Source organism: Equus przewalskii, chromosome 11 (assembly GCF_037783145.1).
Source record: "Equus przewalskii isolate Varuska chromosome 11, EquPr2, whole genome shotgun sequence".
Taxonomy (NCBI): domain Eukaryota; kingdom Metazoa; phylum Chordata; class Mammalia; order Perissodactyla; family Equidae; genus Equus; species Equus przewalskii.
The window spans coordinates 27,721,158-27,741,214 of NC_091841.1; the positions used below are offsets into that span (position 1 = coordinate 27,721,158).

The window sequence follows — 20,057 nt, forward strand, 5'->3', positions numbered from 1 at the left end:
TTGCCCTCAGGGATTGAGCATTCACACTACACTAGGTCCCAGGACACCTCTTTATTGCTGTTAGAAAAGGGTGCTTACACCGTGGAAGGGAACACTGTCCCCAGATCCAGGGGGACCAGAAAATTTAGAGCATCACACAGAGGGAAGCCGGGGCGGGAAGCCAGACCCTGCTGAGGACAGAGCTGGGTTTAAGACCAGAATCATTTCTTCCCACCTGCTCCTTACTAGAGCCCAGCGTCCTTGCCCAGCTTCGGCTGCCAAGACATCATCCTTCTCCCAGGATCCTCCTAGCTACCACAATTCAGCCAAGGTGCAGCTGGGGAACTTCAGGGTAGGAGCTGGGTGGAGGACGTAGGGACCGTGCCCCTAGCCCAATGCCCTTTGCTCACCCTGAGGTACCCTGTCCCCCAGCCAGCTGTGCCTCCTGGGGAGGGGCCTGGACATGTAGGGTAGGCTGGGGAAGGGGCCGCTCTGGTCAGCACCACGTCCTGAGCTGGCGCTCCTCAGTTCACCACCGCCGAGCTGGCCATAGTGTTCACCCCACAGGCCCCGGACCCACGATACAAGTAGTAGTAACCCTGGGAGAGAGGGGGGTGGTGAGGGCCCTAGGGCGGGACGGGGGCTGGAGGGCCGGGGGCCGAGCGGGCAAGACTCACCTCCTCACCCCAGTCAGTGCCCCAGCTGTTCTTGATGGCCCAGAAGGGGACTGCAGAGCCTGGGGGGGTGCGGAGTGCACGGAGTCAGGGCCCCAGGCACTCTGCAAATATCTGCTGGGGGCCTACCGGGGGACAGGTGCTAGGAAAAGAGCAGAAAGCGAGACAGGCCCACCCGCCACCTTCCTGGAGACCTGGTGCAGATCTGGGGTTTGCGGACGGCACCCACCCCCTACCTCTAGCAGGTTATTCGCCCCTAACAGGTCAACCTTCCACCGCCTCAGCTTTCCCAGAGCCCAAGGCAGGGTAAGGACAGGGTCCCTAGGCATTCCTCCGATGTCCCCTTCCAGAGATCCTGAGATGCTGTGGTCTAACCTCTGCCTGTGACCTGGGGTGGATGGGAAAGGGGGTCAGTGGAACTCACGGTTGCCATAGCCCACGAGCAGCACAGCATGATCAATGAGCCAAGGGCTGCAGAGGGGCCGCAGTGGGTGAGAGATCCCGTGGCGGTAGAACTGGGTGGGGGGAGAATAAAGGAGTGGGGAGCCAACTCCAAGGAGAAGTGGGGGAGGAGGCACCCAGAGACAGAGCAGGGGCAGTGGGGTGGGGGCCTTACCTGCATGCCAAAGGCATTGATGGCGACGGAGATGGGGCCCTTCTTGGCCAGCCAGGCCGCCAGCTCTGAGACAGGGGAGGGGCAGCATCAGGGACACCCAGGCCCCAGCCCCACCCCCTTGGCTTGTCCTCACCCCATCCCTCACTCACTTTGCTCATTTTTGGTGAGCTCCACTGAATCGTTGATGTAGACCTTGGCCTTCTCTGCAGAGAAGCTGCAAGCCTGCAAGTGGCCATGGTAGCTGTAGTCGTCCTCTGTCTCCAGCCCTCCTAGGGAATGGTGGGGCGGATGGGGGTTAGCAAAAACACGGACCCATTTACCATACACTCGTCTTCTCCCAGCCAGGGGCTGTGCTAAGCCCCTTATACACGAAGTCTCATGTTCCTCATCCACCCCAGGCCACAGGCCACCCCCTCAGAGGGACAGCCTCATTCTAGGGGTGACACAACTGAGGCTGAGGAGGACGGGGGAGGAAGCGGCGAGAAATGTGGCAGAGATGGAACTCAAGTCCCAACTTCTGACTCCTCGCTCATCCCAGCATTCCTGGGATTTTGACCTTGGCTTGCTGGTCCTGCTCTGACAGTCTGCTCCCCATCTGGTCCAGACCCCTGCCAGGCTCCCAGACCAGTCTCTGTACAGCTATCTGAGTCCCTCAGCCCTTCGGCCTTCTGCCACTGCAGCCCGCTGCTGAACTGAATTGCCAGTTTAGGTCAATACCTCCCCTCAAGGGTGAGGCGTGTCACTACCTGGTTTAGCAGCGTTACAGAAACACAGACCTCGGAGCAGCGAAAATACTAAGACCCCCCTGCCCTGCACCAGGAACCTGACACATTTCTGTCCTCACTTGCTACTCAAGGCAATCCTATGAGGTGGGCGTGATTTCACAGAGGAGGCAACGAGACCGCCCTGAGAGAGCTGACTTGCCCAGGGTCTTCAGGCAACCACGGTCAGCGTTAAGACGTGAACCCAGTTCACATGATTCCCAGGCTTCTGTCTCTCTCCCTCACACGGTGACTTCCTGTGGAGGGAGCAGTGGCTCCCGATGCCCCTCCTGACCCCACTAATGCATACCCAGAGTCTTTATGGCTGAGTAGGCGTTGGAGGGCAAGCCGCCCATGCAGGCCTTGTCCACCTTGTCACAGTCCAAGAGCTCTAGGAGACAGAAGGCCGGTCCCGAGGAGCCCTCTGGAGGGGCTGGGCTGGGGACAGGGAGGTGGAGCGGGATGCTCACCCTGCTCAGAGAGGGAGAGCAGGGCACCCCGATTCAGGAACCACTGGCCTTCCACATTGCCTGTGACTGAGAAGGCCCAGCAGGAGCCGCACATGCCCTGCAGAGAGATGGCAAAGTCAGGGCTGGGTCCTCTCAACAACCCCAGGGCAGTCCTTATGTCCCACCCTCACTTCTTAGGGGTCCAACCTGGTCCTTGACTTCAGTGACAGCCCCCTTACTCCTCCAGTCCCACTCAGGTGGGGCGGAGTCGCCGACAGACTTGGCTCGGCGCATCTTCACACCTGGTTCTTCTTTCAGGAGGGGATTCAGGTAGATGGTGCGGAACTCCTCCTCTGTGGGCAAAGGTGGGCAGGGCATGTGGGGAAGAATGTTCTAAGCCAGCCCTGACCAGGGGCCTTGGGAGCAGGTCCCGTCTCTTCCAGGATCCATGAGGGCTCTGGCTACCACCCCTACCTGTGAGGTCACTGAACTTGGTGACGCCGTACTGAGCTGTGCCACGGTCCAGGGCCTGGATCTTCTGCGCTCGTACCATGTTACTGGCAAAGATGGACATGCGCCACTGGGCTTCTGAGGACCAAGGAACAGGAGAAGGGGGGCTTGGACCCCAGGCAGATCACAAGAGGGGCTTGGGGCTAACAGGCAGAGGTTTCCCTGGGGAGTAGGTGGGCTCTGGATCAGGCCTGAAGCGCTTTTCCAGAAGGACAGAACCCTGCGATGGGGAGGGGTGGGGGGCCAGACCTGCACGCGATAACAGTGGGAAGTATGATCAACTTTTGTGGCTAAACTGAGGTGATGACTTTCCAGGTGTGATGGCAGAACCAAAATGGGCTCCACTGGGCATCCCCAGACAGGAGGTGGTGGGGAGGCCTCCAGCAGAGAAAATCTGGCCTGTGTTCCATCCCACTCTACCCAGAATGATGGAGGCCCATGGCTTCTGACCAGGAATATCAGATGTGAGAAGGGGCCAGGTACCTGAAGTGGCTGCCCAGTCCTGGGTGGCTGGGCAAAAACTTGGGGATTCAGGAGTCCTTGAAAGGAGGCACTGCCTTTTGCGTCCTTTCCCTCCCCAACACCAAGGTGCCAAGTTGGAGGGAAGGCCCTGATCTGATTAGGACAGGTACAGCCAAGGCTGGGTCCTCACCCTCCTTCGTCTCATAGGTCCGGTTATAGGTGGTGACAAAGTGCTTGAAGATTGAAGCCATCTTCACAGAAAAGTCCTGGAAAGGCAGAGGGGTCTTTACAAGGGGTCCTTCTCAGACTGACAAGGGAGCCGCAGGCTAGGGTGAGAGGAAGGAAGGGGAAATAAGGCAGCAGCCTGCTCCCCAGAGACAGACAGCCTCCTCACCTGGGTCTGGGACTTGTTCAACAGCGGAAAGACTGAAGTGAAAGACTCGCTTTTGTCATCTGGATAGGGTTAGAACAAAGAAATCACGGCTGAACCCAAGTGAAGTCTGATCTGGGCTATCCCAGCATCCTTGGGCTATCCCAGCACCTGTAATCTTGGTATCCACTGGGCCACAGTCCCGCCTCAGAAGCATATGTTTTCCTAGCTCATCAAGGACTTCGAAGCTGCAGAGCTGGAGGGAGAGGAGGTAGCTAGTCTGGGGGCCTTAGCAAGTTGGAGCTGGAGGCTGGCTCCTCAGAGCCTCTAAGATTACCCCTAAGGCAATCACCCCCATAGTGGAGAGTGAGGCCCCTTTAACCACAGTGTCTCTGGTCCTCAGGGCCTGGGAAATGACTCGGTGGGGCAGCTGCTCCTCCCACCCCTTCCTCTTGGCTTGACCCATCATCCCAACTGCTGCCAGACACAGCCTGGGGGCGGGGAGTCGCAGCAGTTCCATCACTCACCAGGGTTTTCTTGGACACAGGGAGTTGGCACACCGTGGGGTCGTTGCAGGGCGGCTCCTCTAGCGTCACCTTCAGGGAGTACAGCGACCCCCGGCCCGCCTGGATGGAAGGGCGGGTAAGGCGGGCACAGCCACTCCCTCCTCAGCCCGTCCTTCTTTGGGCCCACAATCCTCCCGTGTCCCCACCCCTCCCCAATCAGCAGAGGTTCGATTCTCTCAGGAATCCAGCACCCCCCACCCCAAGTCAAGGCCAAACTTCCCACATCCCTCGGATCAGGGCCCCGCGCACCCCGCACCGGGAAGGGTCCGTCCCCGGCGCGTCCTCACCCGGCGGACGCGACCGCGCACGGCCCCCAGCGCCGCCCGCATGCCGGCAGCCCGGCCGCGGTTGTACATCTCCAGCGCGAAGCGGGCGGGCCCCAGCAGCTCCGGGGGCGCCGGTTCCCAGGCCTGAGCGCCGGCCACTCGGCGGGGCGGGGCGGGGGCAGCGCCCGGGAGCAGCCCCAGCAGCCACAGCAGCTGCAGCCAGGGCGCCATGGCGAGGGCGAAGCCGCGGCCCGCACGCACTGACCGCCCGACGCGGTGACCAACCGATGGGGCGGAGCCGGCGGCGGCCGGGGGACCCGCGTCCCTCTCACGGCTCCTGGCCGCGGGGAGCGGCCAATGGGCGCCGGCCGGGGGCGCCTGCGCACTCGCTTATTTACGGGAGGCACGTGGGGCGCACAGGCGGCGCAGGCGGGACGGCGCCAGCCCCGCGGGCAGCCGGGGCGCGGCCCATGGGATGACTCCGACCTTGAGTAATCCTCTTAGATCTTGGAGCTGCTGTTTGGGGAGGAGAAAGGGCGCTGGGCGGAGAATAAAAATAATAACTAACACTTATTGCATCCTTATTATATATTACGCACTATATGCCGTCTCCCTTTAATCGTCAGCGCAACCCCGTGAAGTGAGTGTTATCCCCGTTTTATAATTGAGGAAATAGAGGCTTAGCGAGATTAAGTGGTTTACCAGAAATCTGGTAAGTGATAGAGCTGGACTTGAACCCTGGGAGTTGGCTTCAGAGCCTGAGTTCACAGCTCGATTGTCTGTTTGAGGCCCCTCTTCTCATCTGCAAAACGGCAGATAATATTCCCTGGACTGGCGGCGCCTCAGGCTGCTGTTGTGAGGACCAAAGGCGAACACGCAAGCATTAGGTAATTGCTAAAGCAATGTGCAGAGGTTGGGACTGTGCTTGTGTTCTTTCAAGCGTTCACCGCTGTGTTCCAGCGCCTAGCAGGAAGAGGCACAAACAGATGCACGAGGACAGTGCTGCCTCCTCGGAGCTCACAGTCTAGGGAGACAGATGAGAAAAAGACGTGTTTCTGCAAGATGTTAGCAGCTAGCAGAGAGGAAACAGGGCAGAGAGAGTTTCAGGGATCTGGGGAAATCACAGAGGAGGGTGGAGTGTTGGTTTGGGGATGGAGAGTAGGGGAGAACTGATAGTAGTCCAAAGCTCACTTCTTACCCCAGAAGAGGTCTGAAAATATGAAATGACTTTCCAGCTGCCTGGAAATTCGTGCTGAAGCCAGAGCAGAGCCAGCTCAGCTCCCGGCTGAGGTGTGAGAGGAGAGGCCCTGAGGGAGTCCAGCAGATGCTGACCCCTCCCTGCTGGGGCTCTCCCCAGTCTAAGCTCTTTGGGGCACCCTTTGTCTCTCTTACAGGACACAGTCCCAAGTCCTTAATGAGGCTCCCTCACCCCCTCGAGGTCCAGTCTCAACTCGGTCCTCACCCGGTGCTATGCACTTGACACTCCAGCCTCGCTCTCTTTGCATCTCCTCGGAAGTTCAAGCTCTTGCACACCTCAGAAGCTTCACACTGCTTTTCCCTTGGCCTAACTCCCAGACACCTTTCAGCTCTCAGTTTAGAGGTCACCATCTCAGGAATGTGTCCCTGGCCCATCCCCACGGTCCCTGTCTAGGCTCGATGCCACTGCCTCTGTACCCCAGACCTCTAGCCCCAGGAACTTCCTCTCACATTGGACTGCAATTTCCTGTTCACTTGTGGGTGTCCTCCACCGAGCCCGGAGCTCGCTAGGGCAGACACCTTGTTATTCTGCTCGCTGCTGTTTCCTCAGCACCTAGCACAGTGCCTGACCCACTTGTACCTGCTTAATAACCATTTGTTGAATGAATTAGTGACTCCCTTGGCATGCCCTGGAGTTGGCGTAATATTACCCAACTATTGTTTAATGTGTAGTTTCACCTTCTAGAAGGATGAAGGCTGTGACTATGGCTCTCACTGTCCTGGCAGAAGAATCTCCGAAAAGCCTGCCATCATTCCATCATTGACCCAGGACCCCTACCCGTGTCTGTGGAAGGCTACCTAGCCACACGGTACACTTCGTCTCCTGAAAGGTCTGAATGAATGAAATGAATTATGAATGAATTAAAAATAGGACTTTCTAAGGCCCCAGCAGAGGCAGCAAGACTTTTCTTAGATCCAGGTTTCCAGAGATCCCCATTAGTGTCATATTTGCCCTTTGTGGGAAACGGTCATCTTTCCCAAAGTCTGTCTCCTGGGCACTGGAGCCACCTGACAAGTGTCTGGGGAAAAGGGTGGCTCACCTTCTCATCAGAGTGAGGCATGAGAGCGTAGTTATATTTAATGGAGTGGGGGAGGAGGAATATATTTATATATATATTTCTTTTTTGGTGAGGAGGATTAGCCCTGAGCTAACATCTGTTGTTAATCCTCCTCCTTTTTTTGCTGGAGGAAGACTAGCCCTGAGCTAACATTTGTGCCAATCTTCCTCTACTTCATATGTGGGTTGCTGCCACAGCATGGCTGACGAGTGGTGTATGTCCGTGCCCAGGTCTGGGCCTGCGAACCTGGGCTGCTGAAGTGGAGTGCACGGAACTTAACCGCTAGGCCACAGGGCTGGCCCCGAGGAGGAATATTTTTTAAAGCCACACGTTACCTTGGGCAATTCTCACAACAACCTTCGAGAGAGAAATTGTACAATTACAAACGAGTACGCTGAAACCAGGGGCATGCCAACATTCAGAAGCTGAGCTGAAAAGAGAGAGGCAGCAGAGGAGACTGGGAAGAAATGGACGCTGAGGAGGCGGAAGACTACGAGAGGGTGATGCCAAGAAAGTGGAAGAAAAGAGTGCATTTCAAGAAGCAGGAGTGGTTGGCCGTGTCGAATGCCATGGAGGAGGCAAGTAAGATGAGGAGAGAGAAGTGACATTTGGATTGGGCAACAAGTATGTCACTGGGGACCTCATTAAGAGTGTTGGGTTAAGGAGAGAATGTGAGAAGTGTGGACAATGACTGGGGACAAAGATTTCAAGAAGTTTTGCCACGGAGGAGAATAGAAAACAAAGTGATAACTGTGGGGTGTGGGCATCTAAAGAGCGTTTTTAAGGGGCTGGCCCAGTGGTGTAGTGGTTAAGTTCACACACTCCACTTTGGCGGCCAGGGTTCGTGGGTTTGGATCTCAGGCACTGACCTAGCACTGCTCATCAAGCCACGCTGTGGCGGCATCCCACATACAGAATAGAGGAAGATTGGCACAGATGTTAGATCAACGACAATCTTCCTCACCAAAAAAAAAATAAAAAATAAAAAAAAATAGTGTTTTTAAGAGGGAGACACTACATGCCTACGGGTTGATGGGAATGACCAAATAGAAAGGGAGATAGTGATGATTCAGGAGAGAGAGGGAAGAATGGCAAGAACAAAGAGCTTGAAAGATCAGGGATGGTATATTAGTTATCTACTGCTGTGTAAAACATTACCACAAACTGAATGGCTTAAAACAATACATATCTATTAAATCAGTTTCTGTGGGTCAGGGGTCAGGCCCAGATTAGCAATCAAGGTGCTGGCCAGGGCTGCAGTCTCATCAGAGTCTGGCCTGGGGAAGGATCCGCTTCCAAGCTCACATGGTTGTTGGCAGCATTCAGCTCCTGGTGGGCTGCTGGACTTGGGCCTCAGTTTTTTGCCATGTGGGCCTTCCCAACATCGCCACTTGCTTCCTCAAAGCCAGTAAAGGAAAGTGAAGATATTACAATCTCATACAATAGAATCACGTACACATAATCCCATGTATGGATCACTTCTGCTGTGATCTGTTGGTTAGAAGCAATCAGAGGTCCCTTCCACACTCGAGGGGAGGGGCTTACACAAAGATGTGAATACCAGGAGGTGGGGATCATGGGGGCTGCTTTCGTGTGTGTCTGCCCCTGCTGCTCCCCAGAAGAGTGCCCAGCACACAAAAATATTAACCACAGCAAGATTAGCGGCTAACATTTAATGAGCACTAACTACATGCTAGGCACTCCGTGTTCTCAGCATGTCCATGTATCAGCCCATTTAGCCCCACAACAACCTCATGAGACAGGTGTGACGCAGAGGAGGAAACTAAAGCAAGAAGAGAGTCAGTCACCTGCACAAGTTGCAGAAGCGGTGAAGGATAGAAGCAGGATTTGAATCCAGTTCCAATAGTGGTAAAGATTTTGCGTCTCAAACTGGCCTCTGCAGACCCCCGGGGGTACACAAGGCATGCCATTTAAAGCCAAATGATAAACAGAGCATTGTTTCTCCAAGCACACGCAATGGACTAAATAGATGAGTCTCCCAGTGGCCTGGGGGGTGTGACGGGTGGGGAGTGGGCGACAATGCATAGTCCTGGCTTCTGGTTCAGGAGGTCTGGGTGAGGAACGTGGAACATGAGCACTTGTGTTTGAAAAATATGCCCTTATACATCAATTTCTACGCTGGAATGAAGTTTATTTGAAATTTATTTTCTACTGGAATATGCCCCCAGAGTAATCGGGATGGTGTGCAAAATTTGCTACACTTTTAAGACCTGTTTCCAATGAGATGGCAGTTGCTTGCAGCTCACCCTCAGGTCCCAGGGTAATGGGTTGATTTCATCCTCTTCTGCCACCAGGGTTTGAGAAGGCCTGTGCCATTTACACGGAGGTAAATGCTGCCTAGAAATGAAAACGTCTAGGGGATGGCCCCAAACCTAGCACATGGCCAGATGGAAATGACCTGCCTGGGACAAGGTGGGGCAAATGGCAGAAGGTTTGCCTGGGAACGCTCACCTGATGGATGAGAATGACGGTTAACAACTGTATGGTCTGAATCCATTCCAGACAACTCTGACTCACCTGTTGACTTTTGAGAATGGCGGACAACTAATGCAAATTTTACCCGGTAAGTAAGATACTTCTGTTTTCTAAGCCTCGGTTCCTCAAGATAACAGAAATCTTCTTCTGGGGCTGGGAGATGGGAGAGATTAGAAAAGATGGCAAAATCACAGGCTTTAGAGTCTGACTGACTGGCCTCGGTTCTAATTCTGGTTCTGCCACTTCAAATTGGCTGTGTGACTATGAGCAAGTTACTTCACCCCTCTGAGCCTTTTGGTAGAAATAAGGAGAGGTCAGAAATGTACCTCATTTATCACATCAGTTCTAGCCTTCTGGCAAAAAAACAAACCAAAACAAAACAAAACCCTTGCAGAGAGAGTCCTAAAGGGAGGGATGAGAAGTGAGAGTATAGAAGCCCAGGGCTTTGGGAGGGCCCTGAAGGAAGGAAAGGCCAATAGAGCAAAGCGTAGGTGGCTGGGCTTTAACACACACCACATACACCGGAGATCTCAAAGGGAGACCTACTGTTCCTGGAAATTTGGATTTGAACTTGGAGGGGCATTTGTGGTTATCACATTAATAGGGGCTCTTTTGGTCCTTAGCAGACAGGGCCAGAGATGCTAGACATCCTTCAATGTTTGGGACAGCCCCACACTACCAAGAGTGGTTCCATGTCCTGCCAAACTTTCTAATGTCCTGCTGGTCATCTACGTAAGTGGAAAAACCTGTTTATAACTCTCTGCACCGAGAATCCTAACTCTGTTGTCTATGTAAATACATGATATCATGTTCACGGTTTTGGTGAATTTTCCAGAAACACTACTGGAGTATAAATCAAGGGGAGAATTTTCCTTGCATGAGTTCAGATCTTTACAAAGGGCGTTCACCATTTCGGAAGGTCAGGTCTCAGCATGCCGGGTCAGTCTGTATTTGGAGCGGTGTCAGTGATCACAAGGATCAGTTCATTATGTCTTTTGACCCAGCATGTACATGTGGAAATGCAGATTTCTTTTGCACAAATTACTTTCATTTTATTTTCCCTTGATTATTTTTTTTTTAAGATTGGTACCTGAGCTAACAAGTGTTGCCAATCTTCTTTTTATTTCCCGCTTTTTCTCCCCAAATCCCCCCAGTACATAGTTGTATATTTTTAGTTGTAGGTCCTTCTAGTTGTGGCCTGTAGGATGCCACCTCAGCATGGCTTGATGAGCAGTGCCATGTCCGCGCCCAGGATCCGAACCAGCGAAACCCTGGGCCGCCGAAGCAGAGCACGCGAACTTAACCACTCGGCCACAGGGCCGGCCCCTTTCCTTGATTTTTAAAATTATGTGGTTAGGTAGGATATTAGCTACGAATTTCATTTCATTCTTTTACAAATACTCACCAAGTGCAACTATGCATCAGGCACAATCTAGATGCTGGGGATGTCAAGAGGGCCTTGTAAAATATTTGTCGTTAAATGGCGTGTTGGATCTGACACAGTTGGCGATTCACTGGTAGGCTCACCCGGGTTTTCATCCTAACTCCACCGTGACCTGGGACACATCTTTTCCCTTCCCGAACCTCAGCTTCCTTGTAGATTGCATAAGATCACGCGGCCTCTCACATCTGCTCACTGAAAGGTAGCGGTGGACATTTTTATTATGTTGATTGATTCCTTTTTGGCACAGGTACAATAACACCCCTTTACCTTTTTAAATAATTCCTCAAACTCCATTGCCTAGTTACCTTTTTTCTTTTGAGGCTCTTCCTTGCTCTCCTACCTCTAAGTTGTCCAGAATCTTCAGTGATTTATTTAGTCCGAAAGAGCGAGGGGTGGGAACTGGATTCTAAGGGCGCTGGCTGTGGTCTGAGCTCTCTTACCACGCGGGGTGCGCGAGCCTGGGAGCCCACTGCTGTTATGACTTCTCCCGACACACGGTGGCGCTGTTGAGTCTGGTCCTGGACATTCCGAGTGTCGTGAGCCCTGGACGGAAGTTGAGGGGCGTGCTGTCTGTGCCCTCACCTCCCATGCAGACACTGCCCTCCAAAGCACGACCCCTGGGCCAGAGGCCAGGGCCAGAGAAGAGTCCGGCATCACTGGACGAAAATCAGCCCTAATCTACATCCCCTACGTGCAGCTAAAAATTAAAGCAGAGATCAGGCCTCTGAGCTTCACACCACCTACTTGACATCAACTCTTGGATCTCAGACTCAGCCAAAAGTGCATATGGTTTTCATCCCCAGCACACTTCAGGAGTCCCCCATCTCAGCATATGGCATCACTATTCCTCCAGCTGTTCAGTCCAGAGACCTGAAGTGTCCTTGATTCTTCCCTTTCCTCCATGTCCCATGTCGAACCCGTCATCAGGTGCTCTGCGTTCCATGTCCCAACATCGCCCAAATTCGTCCACTTATCTCCATTCCCTTGGCCACCGCTCATGGCCACACCATCCTTGCTTGCCGGACTGGATCCACTCTTGCTTCCAATAATTCCCTCTCCACGCAGCAGCTAGAGGGACCTCCTTAAACATAAACTGGACAATATGATTAAAATTGCCTTTTAGAATAAGTTTAAAAAGTGAATCAAGGGACCAGCCCCATGACTGAGTGGTTAAGTTTGTGCGCTCCACTTCGGCAGCCCAGGGTTTTGCTGGTTCAGATCCTGGGACCGGACACAGCACTACTCATCAAGCCATGCTGAGGCGGCATCCCACATGCCACAACTAGAAGGACCCACAACTAAAAATATACAACTACGTACCGGGGGGCTTTTGGGGAGAAAAAGGAAAAATTTTAAAAAATTGAATCAATATATGGGGCCAGCTGGGTGGTGTAGCAGTTGAGTTTGTGCACTCTGCTTCGGTGGCCCAGAGTTCACCGGTTCAGATCCCAGGCGCGGACCTATGTACCGCTTGGCAAGCCATGCTGTGACAGGCATCCCACGTATAAAGTAGAGGAAGATGGGCACGGATGTTAGCTCAGGGCCAGTCTTCCTCAGCAAAAAGAGGAGGATTGGCACAGATGTCAGCTAAGGGCTAATATTCCTCAAAAGAAAAAAAAGTGAATCAATATAAAGAAAAGCGTGTGGTAAACGATAGTATGAGGAAAAGGTGGGTCAAACACAGAAACCCCAAGGCATGAGGCCGGCCCGGTGGCGCAGCAGTTAAGTGAGCACACTCCGCTTCTGTGGCCCGGGGTTCACCAGTTCGGATCCCGGGTGCGGACGTGGCACCACTTGGCACACCATGCTGTGGTAGGCGTCCCACATATAAAGTAGAGGAAGATGGGCATGGATGTTAGCTCAGGGCCAGTCTTCCTCAGCAAAAAGAGAAGGATTGGCAGCAGTTAGTTCAGGGCTAATCTTCCTGAAAAAAAAGGAATCCCAAGGCCAAGAGGATGGGGGCTGCAGGCTCAGTGGCGTCAGAAACACCTGGGCTCAAATCTGGTCCGCCGGCACCTGTGAGCCTGGGGACACTTGGCTTCAGCTCCACAGGTCTCAGCTGCTCAGAACGGCCAGATCACCAAAGGCCAATCTGCTTGTCCAGTAGCTAGATGCCCAATTTCCAGAATTGTCAATTGTTTTCTTTAAAGTTGTAGTTTTACCTCTGGCCTTGCCCTTGACATTTTATGAGCAAACATGTGTCCCTGGTCAACCATCCCTTCCCCCGCTTTACTGCTGCTGCCCCAGCAACTGCCCTGTCCCCTGACCCAACATGTCCCACTGCCCCTCCCACAACTCTCTCTTCTGCCCTCACCCCTATCTCTGCCCCTTCCTCTACTTAAAGAAAATACAGAGTCCCCCAGACCCTTTCTGGGGTTTCACGGTGTCAAAGCTACTCTCACAATCCTGCTAAGACATTATTTGCCTTTTTTAACGCACTCTATCCTGAGTAGAGTGTTTTCCAGAGGCTGTGGGACTGCAATACTGCACAGACGCCCGCAGAGACAGACAGGAGAATCCAGCTTCTCCTCGTAAGCTAGACGCTAGATTTGCCCAAGCGTAACATGGCTACTCTTCACTACATCTGTTTGTTTTGGGAAACAGTTATTTTTCATAAAAATACATTATTTCTGTTAACACATAATGGGATTAATATTAATTTAAATAACTAATAAATATATATTTGAGTATGCAAATGAACGAGCCATCCCTGTCATGTCCTAGCAGATGGAGAACATATGGGACTTTTAGGGGTGGGGCCCTGCCCCTGCCTGGGTAGCACAAGGGCTGAGCAAGTCACCCCAGCCCAGATATAAAGTATATGTCGGATGGCCTCTGGATCTAGGGCAGGCACAAAACTAAAGTGTCTACAAAAATCCTCAGTAATTTAGAGAATTGATTTTTGTGCCATTATCCTAGAGTCCAATTTCCCCAGAGGGAGGTAACAATGCCTTCTCTTTCTTGTAAGACTGTTGTGAAGATTAAATGAAATAATATCCTTAAAGCACCTGAGCATGACACCCAGCAGACAGGTGGTTCTCAGCATGGCTGAGTTTGCTGGGATGGGCCCAGGGGCCTCCGGCTGCACGGAGGCTTGGCATGAAGCAGGGGCCCCCGCCGCAGCCAGACATCCAGGGCAAAGGATTTGAAGTCCCCAGACCTGGACCCACTGAGGCAGTGTGTTGAGTCTCCATGTTTCCTGTGGCTTCCCTTCTCGAGCCTGTCCTGGGTTTCATGATGCCCTTTCATGCCACCTGAGGCCCAGATACCCCAACTAGGCCTGTGCGTTTAGGAACGTACCCTCCCTGTCCTGTCTCTGTGCACTAACCTCATCCAGAACTGTCAGCGGGGATTCCAACGGACTAATTCACAGCAAGATACCGTCCCCCAAAGCTTACTGCCCACTAACCATAATGGCTATGAAGGAATAAAAGGGTTCTTGGTCAAAGTCAAACAGGCGTATTTTTTGCAAGACCCACCAGGGCTTTCAATATGCTAAGGGAATGCAGTGTGCAATGTTCCCCAAAGTTATTTGACCATGGAACCCTTTTTCCAGGGCTAACACCCAGAATTAGTTTACCATGCAACACACTTTGGGAAATGCTGCACCAAGCTTCCCGTCGTACTCCTCCTGCGTGTGTTTGCTTTTTAAAGGGGCTGATGTGGTAGCACCTGGGTTAGCAAACGACAGCCTGGAGACCAAATCTGGCCAGCTGCCTGTTTGTGTAAATAAAGTTTTATTGGAACACAGCCCTGCCCATTTCTTGTCTATAATTGCTTTCACACAACAAAAGCGAAGTTGAGCCTTGCAACAGAGACCATATCACTCACAAAGCCTAAAATATTTACTACCTGTTGCCCTTTACAGAAAGTTTCAACCCCTGCTGCAGCGTCTCTCACCTGGGTTCGGTGTGACTTCTGGGGAATTCAGTAGTATGCCAGGAGAGAAGTATGCCAGGAGAGACAGGAAGCCGCACTCTAAATGCTAAATGTGGCATATCTGCCTGGAGGGCCAGTTTAATTTGAAGGTAAGTCATTTCAAGTATCATTTTTATATTAAAACAAACATGGACATATTATGGAGTAGAAAGCAAATTTTGCATAAATTTCAAAAGTAAAAGACTTTAAAGAAATTTCTCAGGCAGGCTAGAACTACTTTCCTCCATCCCCCAGCCAGCCCCTACCCACCCCAATCCCTCACACCTGACCAAGATGCTTATTTACGTTCCTCCATTCTAAGGGGCACTGGTGGAAAAGTTTGAGAAGTGCTGTTTTATCGGGAAAACAAAACAAAGTGGAAGATTGTGTGCCAGCAAATGGTGAGTGGAGGAGACCTGGGGCTTTCACGTTACCCATGTAGATGGGCAAGGGGGGCTGTGTCTAAGAGCTCTCTTACCATCTCTCTGAGAATCAGTGCACCAAGAAGACACATGTAGGATTCCGGGTCAGACAGACCTGGGCTCAGATCCTGGATCTCCCACTCACTGCCTTTATGACCCTGGGTAAGTTCCTTTACCTATCTGAACCTTCATTTGCTCATCTGTAAGACAGCGATTAAAATACATACTTCTTAAGGTGGTTGTGAGGAGTCAAGAAATCAAGCAGAAGGTAAGAACTTAACAAGTGTTAACTGCTAACATATTAGCTGAATTTCCTGAATATATAAAGAGCTCTGAAAAATCAAGAAAATAGTCAAAACCAATCGAAAAGTGGGCAAAGGGCATGGGCATTTTACAGAAAAGGAAAAGCAAATAGCTTTTAAACATATGAAAGATTCAACTTCCCTCATAAGAGAAATAAGAACACAAGCCAAATGAGATACTATTTTTCACTACCAGATGGTAAAGATCAAAGAATTTGACAACGCTCTATTGGTGAGAGTGGGGAAACAAGTATACTCATGAAATGTGGTTGATAATGTCAATTATTACACCTTTGTGGAAGGTAATCAATAATCTGTTAAAATTACAAATGCTTATGCTTAGACATAATTCCTCTTCCAGGAATTTACACTATAGAAAGTTGCACATCCTAAATAGAAGAACAGGGATGTTTTCTAGAACATTGTTTTTGTTTGTAAATGCAATAAAGGACAATAATAAAGGACTAGTTAAATAAAATAAAAATACACATAGTGGAATACTATACAGCTATCAAAAAGAACAAGGAGGCTCCATGTGTATTGATGTGGAATGAGCTTGAGGAATGTTAAGTGAAAAAAGAAAAGGGCAAAAGAGGGCTAGAGTGTGCCACCATTGGTGTAGTTATAAACATATGCATAGATGATATATACATGTATGCTCGTATATGCATAGGCTACCTCAGAAGTTCATACAATGGCCTACGAGGCCTGATGTAATCTAACCTGTCTCTGGCACCTCACTATGACCCCTCCGACTCATCTCTCCTCCTTGCTCTGCTCCACCCCCACTGGCTTTCTGGAACACTCCAGCACTCGGGGCTTTGCAATGGCTGTCAGGAAAGTTGTCCCAGATGTCCACGGGGCTCACTTCTTCCCTTCCTTCAAGCCTTGGCTTAAAGCTTACCTTCCCAGTGCGGCCTACGCTGACTCCCCTAATTAAAACTGCTTCCCTCACCCCTTATTTCCTCTTACCCTACTCTACTCTTTCCTTTTCCCACAGTATCTATCACCCCCCAACATTCCGTTCCCTAAGTGTGCTTTGGTACTATGTTTATGGTTTCTGGTCTGTCTCCTCAGCAGGATGTAAACGCTACAAAGGAGTTTCGTTTTGTTCCGAGCTGTAGACCAAGCATGTAACATCTGGTGAGTGCTCAATAAATATTTGCTGAATGACGGAGTCAAGAGATGCACAAGAAACTGGTAACAGCTTTGACCCCGGGGAGGGGAACTGAAGTGGTGCAGGCAGGGATGTGCAGGCAGCTTACTTTTCAGTACATACCCTTCTGTACTCCCTACCACGTGCTGGTAGAAACTGGTAAAAATTTAATAAATCTTTTCAGTTCTACCAACAATCTGCTAGAACTGCAAGAAGTGACAACCTGGACCCAAGCCGTGCAGCTGACATTTGATGGTCCAGGTGCAGAATGGTTAGGTAATTTGCCCAAGGTTACACAGCCAGGATCTAAACCCACATCTATTAACTTCACAGCCCTAGCTCGTAATCATTACGCCAGAGAGCCTCTTGATTTGGGGCTCGAATCAGCCAATTTAATGTCGTGTGACAGAGATGCGAACCTGAGAGATTCCCAAGGTGACGGTTTCCTTCTGTTTGACATTTCCCGTTACAGTGAACTCCAAGGGACCATCTCAGTTCTTTTGACGTATGAGATTTTGGGCTGTATTGTGCATGGCTTGACATAAATGGAAATTCTGAGCTTGGGGGTTCTCTTATGAGAACCTCACAGTCAAAACAAAGTGTTCATCTCAGTCCTACTCTAGTCGGAAGCATAAAGTTCCTGCACCCTGCGCTCCCAGATATTTCTTCTTCCGAAGCACTCAGGAGCTGCTGGGTGGGGGGTGAGGGAGGGATCTGAGGGCATTTAGCCCGGTCAAAGGTTACTGGGACTATTTCCAGGAGCTACCAAAGACTGGCTGCTGAGCCTCCTGAACAGGGCCGACTGGCGAGATGCCTTCTGGGCCTGGACCAGGTGGCGGGCCCGCCGCCACTGCTGCAGCCAGTAGAGCATCTCCACTTTGTCGCGCTTCATCTTGTCCAGGTAGTGCCGCCCCTTGAAGGTCACTGGCTCGCCGAAGATTAACTGGATCTCCTCCAGGAGGGAAGCCAAAGGAGCCTCCACTTGATTGAGCTTCCTGTGTAGACGGCTGCGGAACTGACTCTCCTCCAGGAAGCGACTCAGACCCAGGTCAGTCTTTTGGAAGAAGCGGTTGGGGTCGGAGGCATGTCACTCAAACCACTCCAGTCTCCCCAGCAGTCCCTCCCGCAACTGAATGGGCTGCAGGACCTGCTCCCAGGCATTCACCAACGAAGGCAGCTGCCTCAGACGGGCACTAGAGCTGTATTTGATAGCCATGTCCAGCCGGTCCTTGTCGGGGACCTCAAGCATGGACCACAACCGCTCCAGACGCTCCTGCAGGCTCAGGATTTTGTGGGGTTCTGTCGGGAGGCTGGTCTTCCTAGCTCCTAGCCTCTGCCCCAGCACCGTGTCCCAATTCCACTCTCCTGGCACAAAGTCTGGCTCTTCATCTTCTAGCAAGGGAGGTGGGTGCTGAATCTTTAGGGACTCTCTGACGGGGGCCACGATCTCCACAGGCACCTCCTCTTCATACATCTGGAAGATGACGTGGAGGAAATCTGTGTCCTGGTTGGTGAGGTACTTGAAGTAATCATCCACAGTCGTGGTGGTTTTGCACCAGTTCATCCACGACGCCCTGTTTAACCGCTTTTCCGAGCTTTTCCCTCCGTGGAGTGACGTAATGGAGACCATCCTATCAGAGCTGGGCTGTGCAGTGTTTTCTCTCTGGGAATAAAGTCCGGCCAGGTTGGGGTTGATCATACGATACTGTTTTTCTTGACGTAGAAAGGCTGAGGTCAGGAAGCTCGACCAGTCTTTCTCTGCTGCAGGCTCAACCAGGGGTCCCTGGTTAAAAGATAAGTGGTTAGTAGAGACACGGCTCATCAACTCCTTGTAGATTTCCCTGATGCTACTGCCAACAAAGAGATCAATATCCATTTCTTCAATAAGTTTGGGTTCCAGTTCACCAGCCAGGTGGTTGTATAGGACTCCAGCCCCATCAACATGGAAGGAGTCCAAAAAGTTCCTCTCAGAGACCCGGACAGCAGCTGCCTGGACCACGGCCTGATTTCTTAGCTTCAAAGGAACAGTCATTGGCTGTGGTTGAAGTGGAGGGCTTTTGGGGGACTGGAGGCCCCACTGCCCCAAGGCTTCTTCCTCCTTGAGGCCCTTCAACATTCTCTGCAGCTCTTCCATGTGATATGCTGCAGCTGGGCGGCGGGTCAGGGCCCCCAGGAGCGGGGGCAGGCCTGAGTCCAGCGGCGAGTAGCCAGTCCACTCCAATTTCATGTTCTTTATCAGCTGCTTCAGGTCCTCAGCCACCGTGTCCCCTGCCAGCTCTGGTTTGCTCTCTGCAACCAGGACCAACGGGGTTAAGGGGCGAGGGGGGAGAGGAGGAAGGCCCAGCTCATCTGCTAGCTTCCAGCCCTCACGCAAAGAGGGCATGGACTGGCCCCTCCGGGGCTGGGAAGAGAGGGGCAAGTGGGAGGTGGGCGGGGGCCCGCTGGTGGGAGCCACAGAGTACTTCACAACCTGTGAGGAACTGAAGTCGCTTTCTCTCTTCTTTTGCAAGGAGGGCAGCCAGCGGACAGGCTTTGTCCTCTTCAGCTGGGGGATAGACATCAATTCCTTCACTGGATCCGACCCAGGCCTACTGAGAAACTCTGGCGGGCGGCTGAGTTGGATGAGGTAGTTCAGATTGAGGCTGGAGCATGGCACTTGGGCGAAGCCGGTGCTGTGAGCCCATAGGCTCGGGGAGAGCTTGAAAGCCCCGCCGCGACCGAGGGCACGCAGTGTGTGCACGCCGCCCTGGGCCTGCTCCGCTTTCAGCAGCGCGCGGAAGTCAGCGAGCAGGCCACGGTAGACCTCGGGGCTGGTGAGGAAGACCGTGCAGTCCCTGGCGAGGCTGGCGGCCAACCGGGTGAGCGTGGCTGATTCCGTAAAGACACCTCGGGGGGTCGACATGGTCTGCAGCAGGTGCAGGTAGCGTAAGAAGAGCTGCTCGCTGCTGAGCAGCACGTAGACCTGAAGCCGCTTCCGCAGCCTCTGGTTGTTCAAATGGCTCAGACTAGGTTCGGCGGGAGGCTCCTGCCAGCTGCACTTTAGCTCGTCCAGGATGACCTCAGTGAAACGGAGTCGGCCCTCAGGAGGCAGCTGCGCCGCTAGCCCGCTGCTCGCCAGCCGCTGGGCCACCTGGCGGCAGAGCGACGCCACGGTCAGCCGCGAGACCGGTAGGGGCAGCAGCAACGGGGCCTCCTGCGGGAGGCGCTTCTGAGACTCTGGGCGCGTCGCCGGGCGGGGGAAGAGCGATAGCGGACGCAGCAACCGGTGGTAAAACCGCTGAAGCTCGGCTTCCGGCTTGTAGGGCTCCATCTCAGCGCCGGCGGCGCGGTCAGACAGCGCAGAGGAAGCCG

At 52.5% G+C, this 20,057-nt stretch overlaps 2 protein-coding genes and 1 long non-coding RNA gene across 4 annotated transcripts; all 3 read right to left on the reverse strand.

Annotated features, from left to right (window-relative positions):
* Positions 1 to 36: 36 nt before the first annotated feature.
* CTSF (cathepsin F) lies at positions 37 to 5,039 on the reverse strand. 2 transcript variants are annotated; one of them, XM_070565578.1, is made up of 14 exons: positions 4,675 to 5,039; positions 4,349 to 4,447; positions 3,993 to 4,077; positions 3,846 to 3,904; positions 3,642 to 3,717; positions 2,954 to 3,067; positions 2,687 to 2,832; positions 2,501 to 2,597; positions 2,341 to 2,421; positions 1,419 to 1,538; positions 1,270 to 1,334; positions 1,078 to 1,168; positions 657 to 715; positions 37 to 578 (listed from the first exon to the last, which is right to left on the reverse strand). In XM_070565578.1, the coding sequence occupies exons 1-14, from the start codon at positions 4,882 to 4,884 to the stop codon at positions 504 to 506; spliced, it is 1,377 nt and encodes a 458-aa protein (XP_070421679.1). In that variant the 5' UTR covers positions 4,885 to 5,039; the 3' UTR covers positions 37 to 503. The 2 variants fall into 2 exon arrangements, 1 of the variants encoding a protein (XP_070421679.1); XR_011524186.1 differs by lacking the exon at positions 1,078 to 1,168 and having other exon boundaries at positions 657 to 1,041; positions 4,675 to 5,017.
* A 3,099-nt stretch (positions 5,040 to 8,138) lies between these two features.
* Positions 8,139 to 11,387, reverse strand: LOC139074520 (uncharacterized). The gene is made up of 3 exons (XR_011524187.1): positions 11,214 to 11,387; positions 10,870 to 11,100; positions 8,139 to 9,617 (listed from the first exon to the last, which is right to left on the reverse strand). It is a non-coding gene; the product is annotated as an uncharacterized lncRNA (long non-coding RNA).
* A 5,685-nt stretch (positions 11,388 to 17,072) lies between these two features.
* On the reverse strand, positions 17,073 to 20,016 carry CCDC87 (coiled-coil domain containing 87). The gene is given in 1 exon segment (XM_008533415.2): positions 17,073 to 20,016. A coding segment is annotated over 1 exon segment (2,577 nt). The 3' UTR covers positions 17,073 to 17,439.
* Between the last annotated feature and the right edge of the window lie 41 nt (positions 20,017 to 20,057).

What these genes read in the sequence shown, in the direction of transcription:
- CTSF (XM_070565578.1), bottom strand. Translation starts at nt 4,884, where the DNA reads ATGGCGCCCTGGCTGCAGCTGCTGTGGCTGCTGGGGCTGCTCCCGGGC. An exon ending in CTGTGTCCAAGAAAACCCTG is followed by an intron (nt 4,078 to 4,348) that starts GTGAGTGATGGA and finishes CTCTCCCTCCAG; the next exon opens with CTCTGCAGCTTCGAAGTCCT. An exon ending in GCACTGACTGGGGTGAGGAG is followed by an intron (nt 579 to 656) that starts GTGAGTCTTGCC and finishes CCTCTCTCCCAG; the next exon opens with GGTTACTACTACTTGTATCG.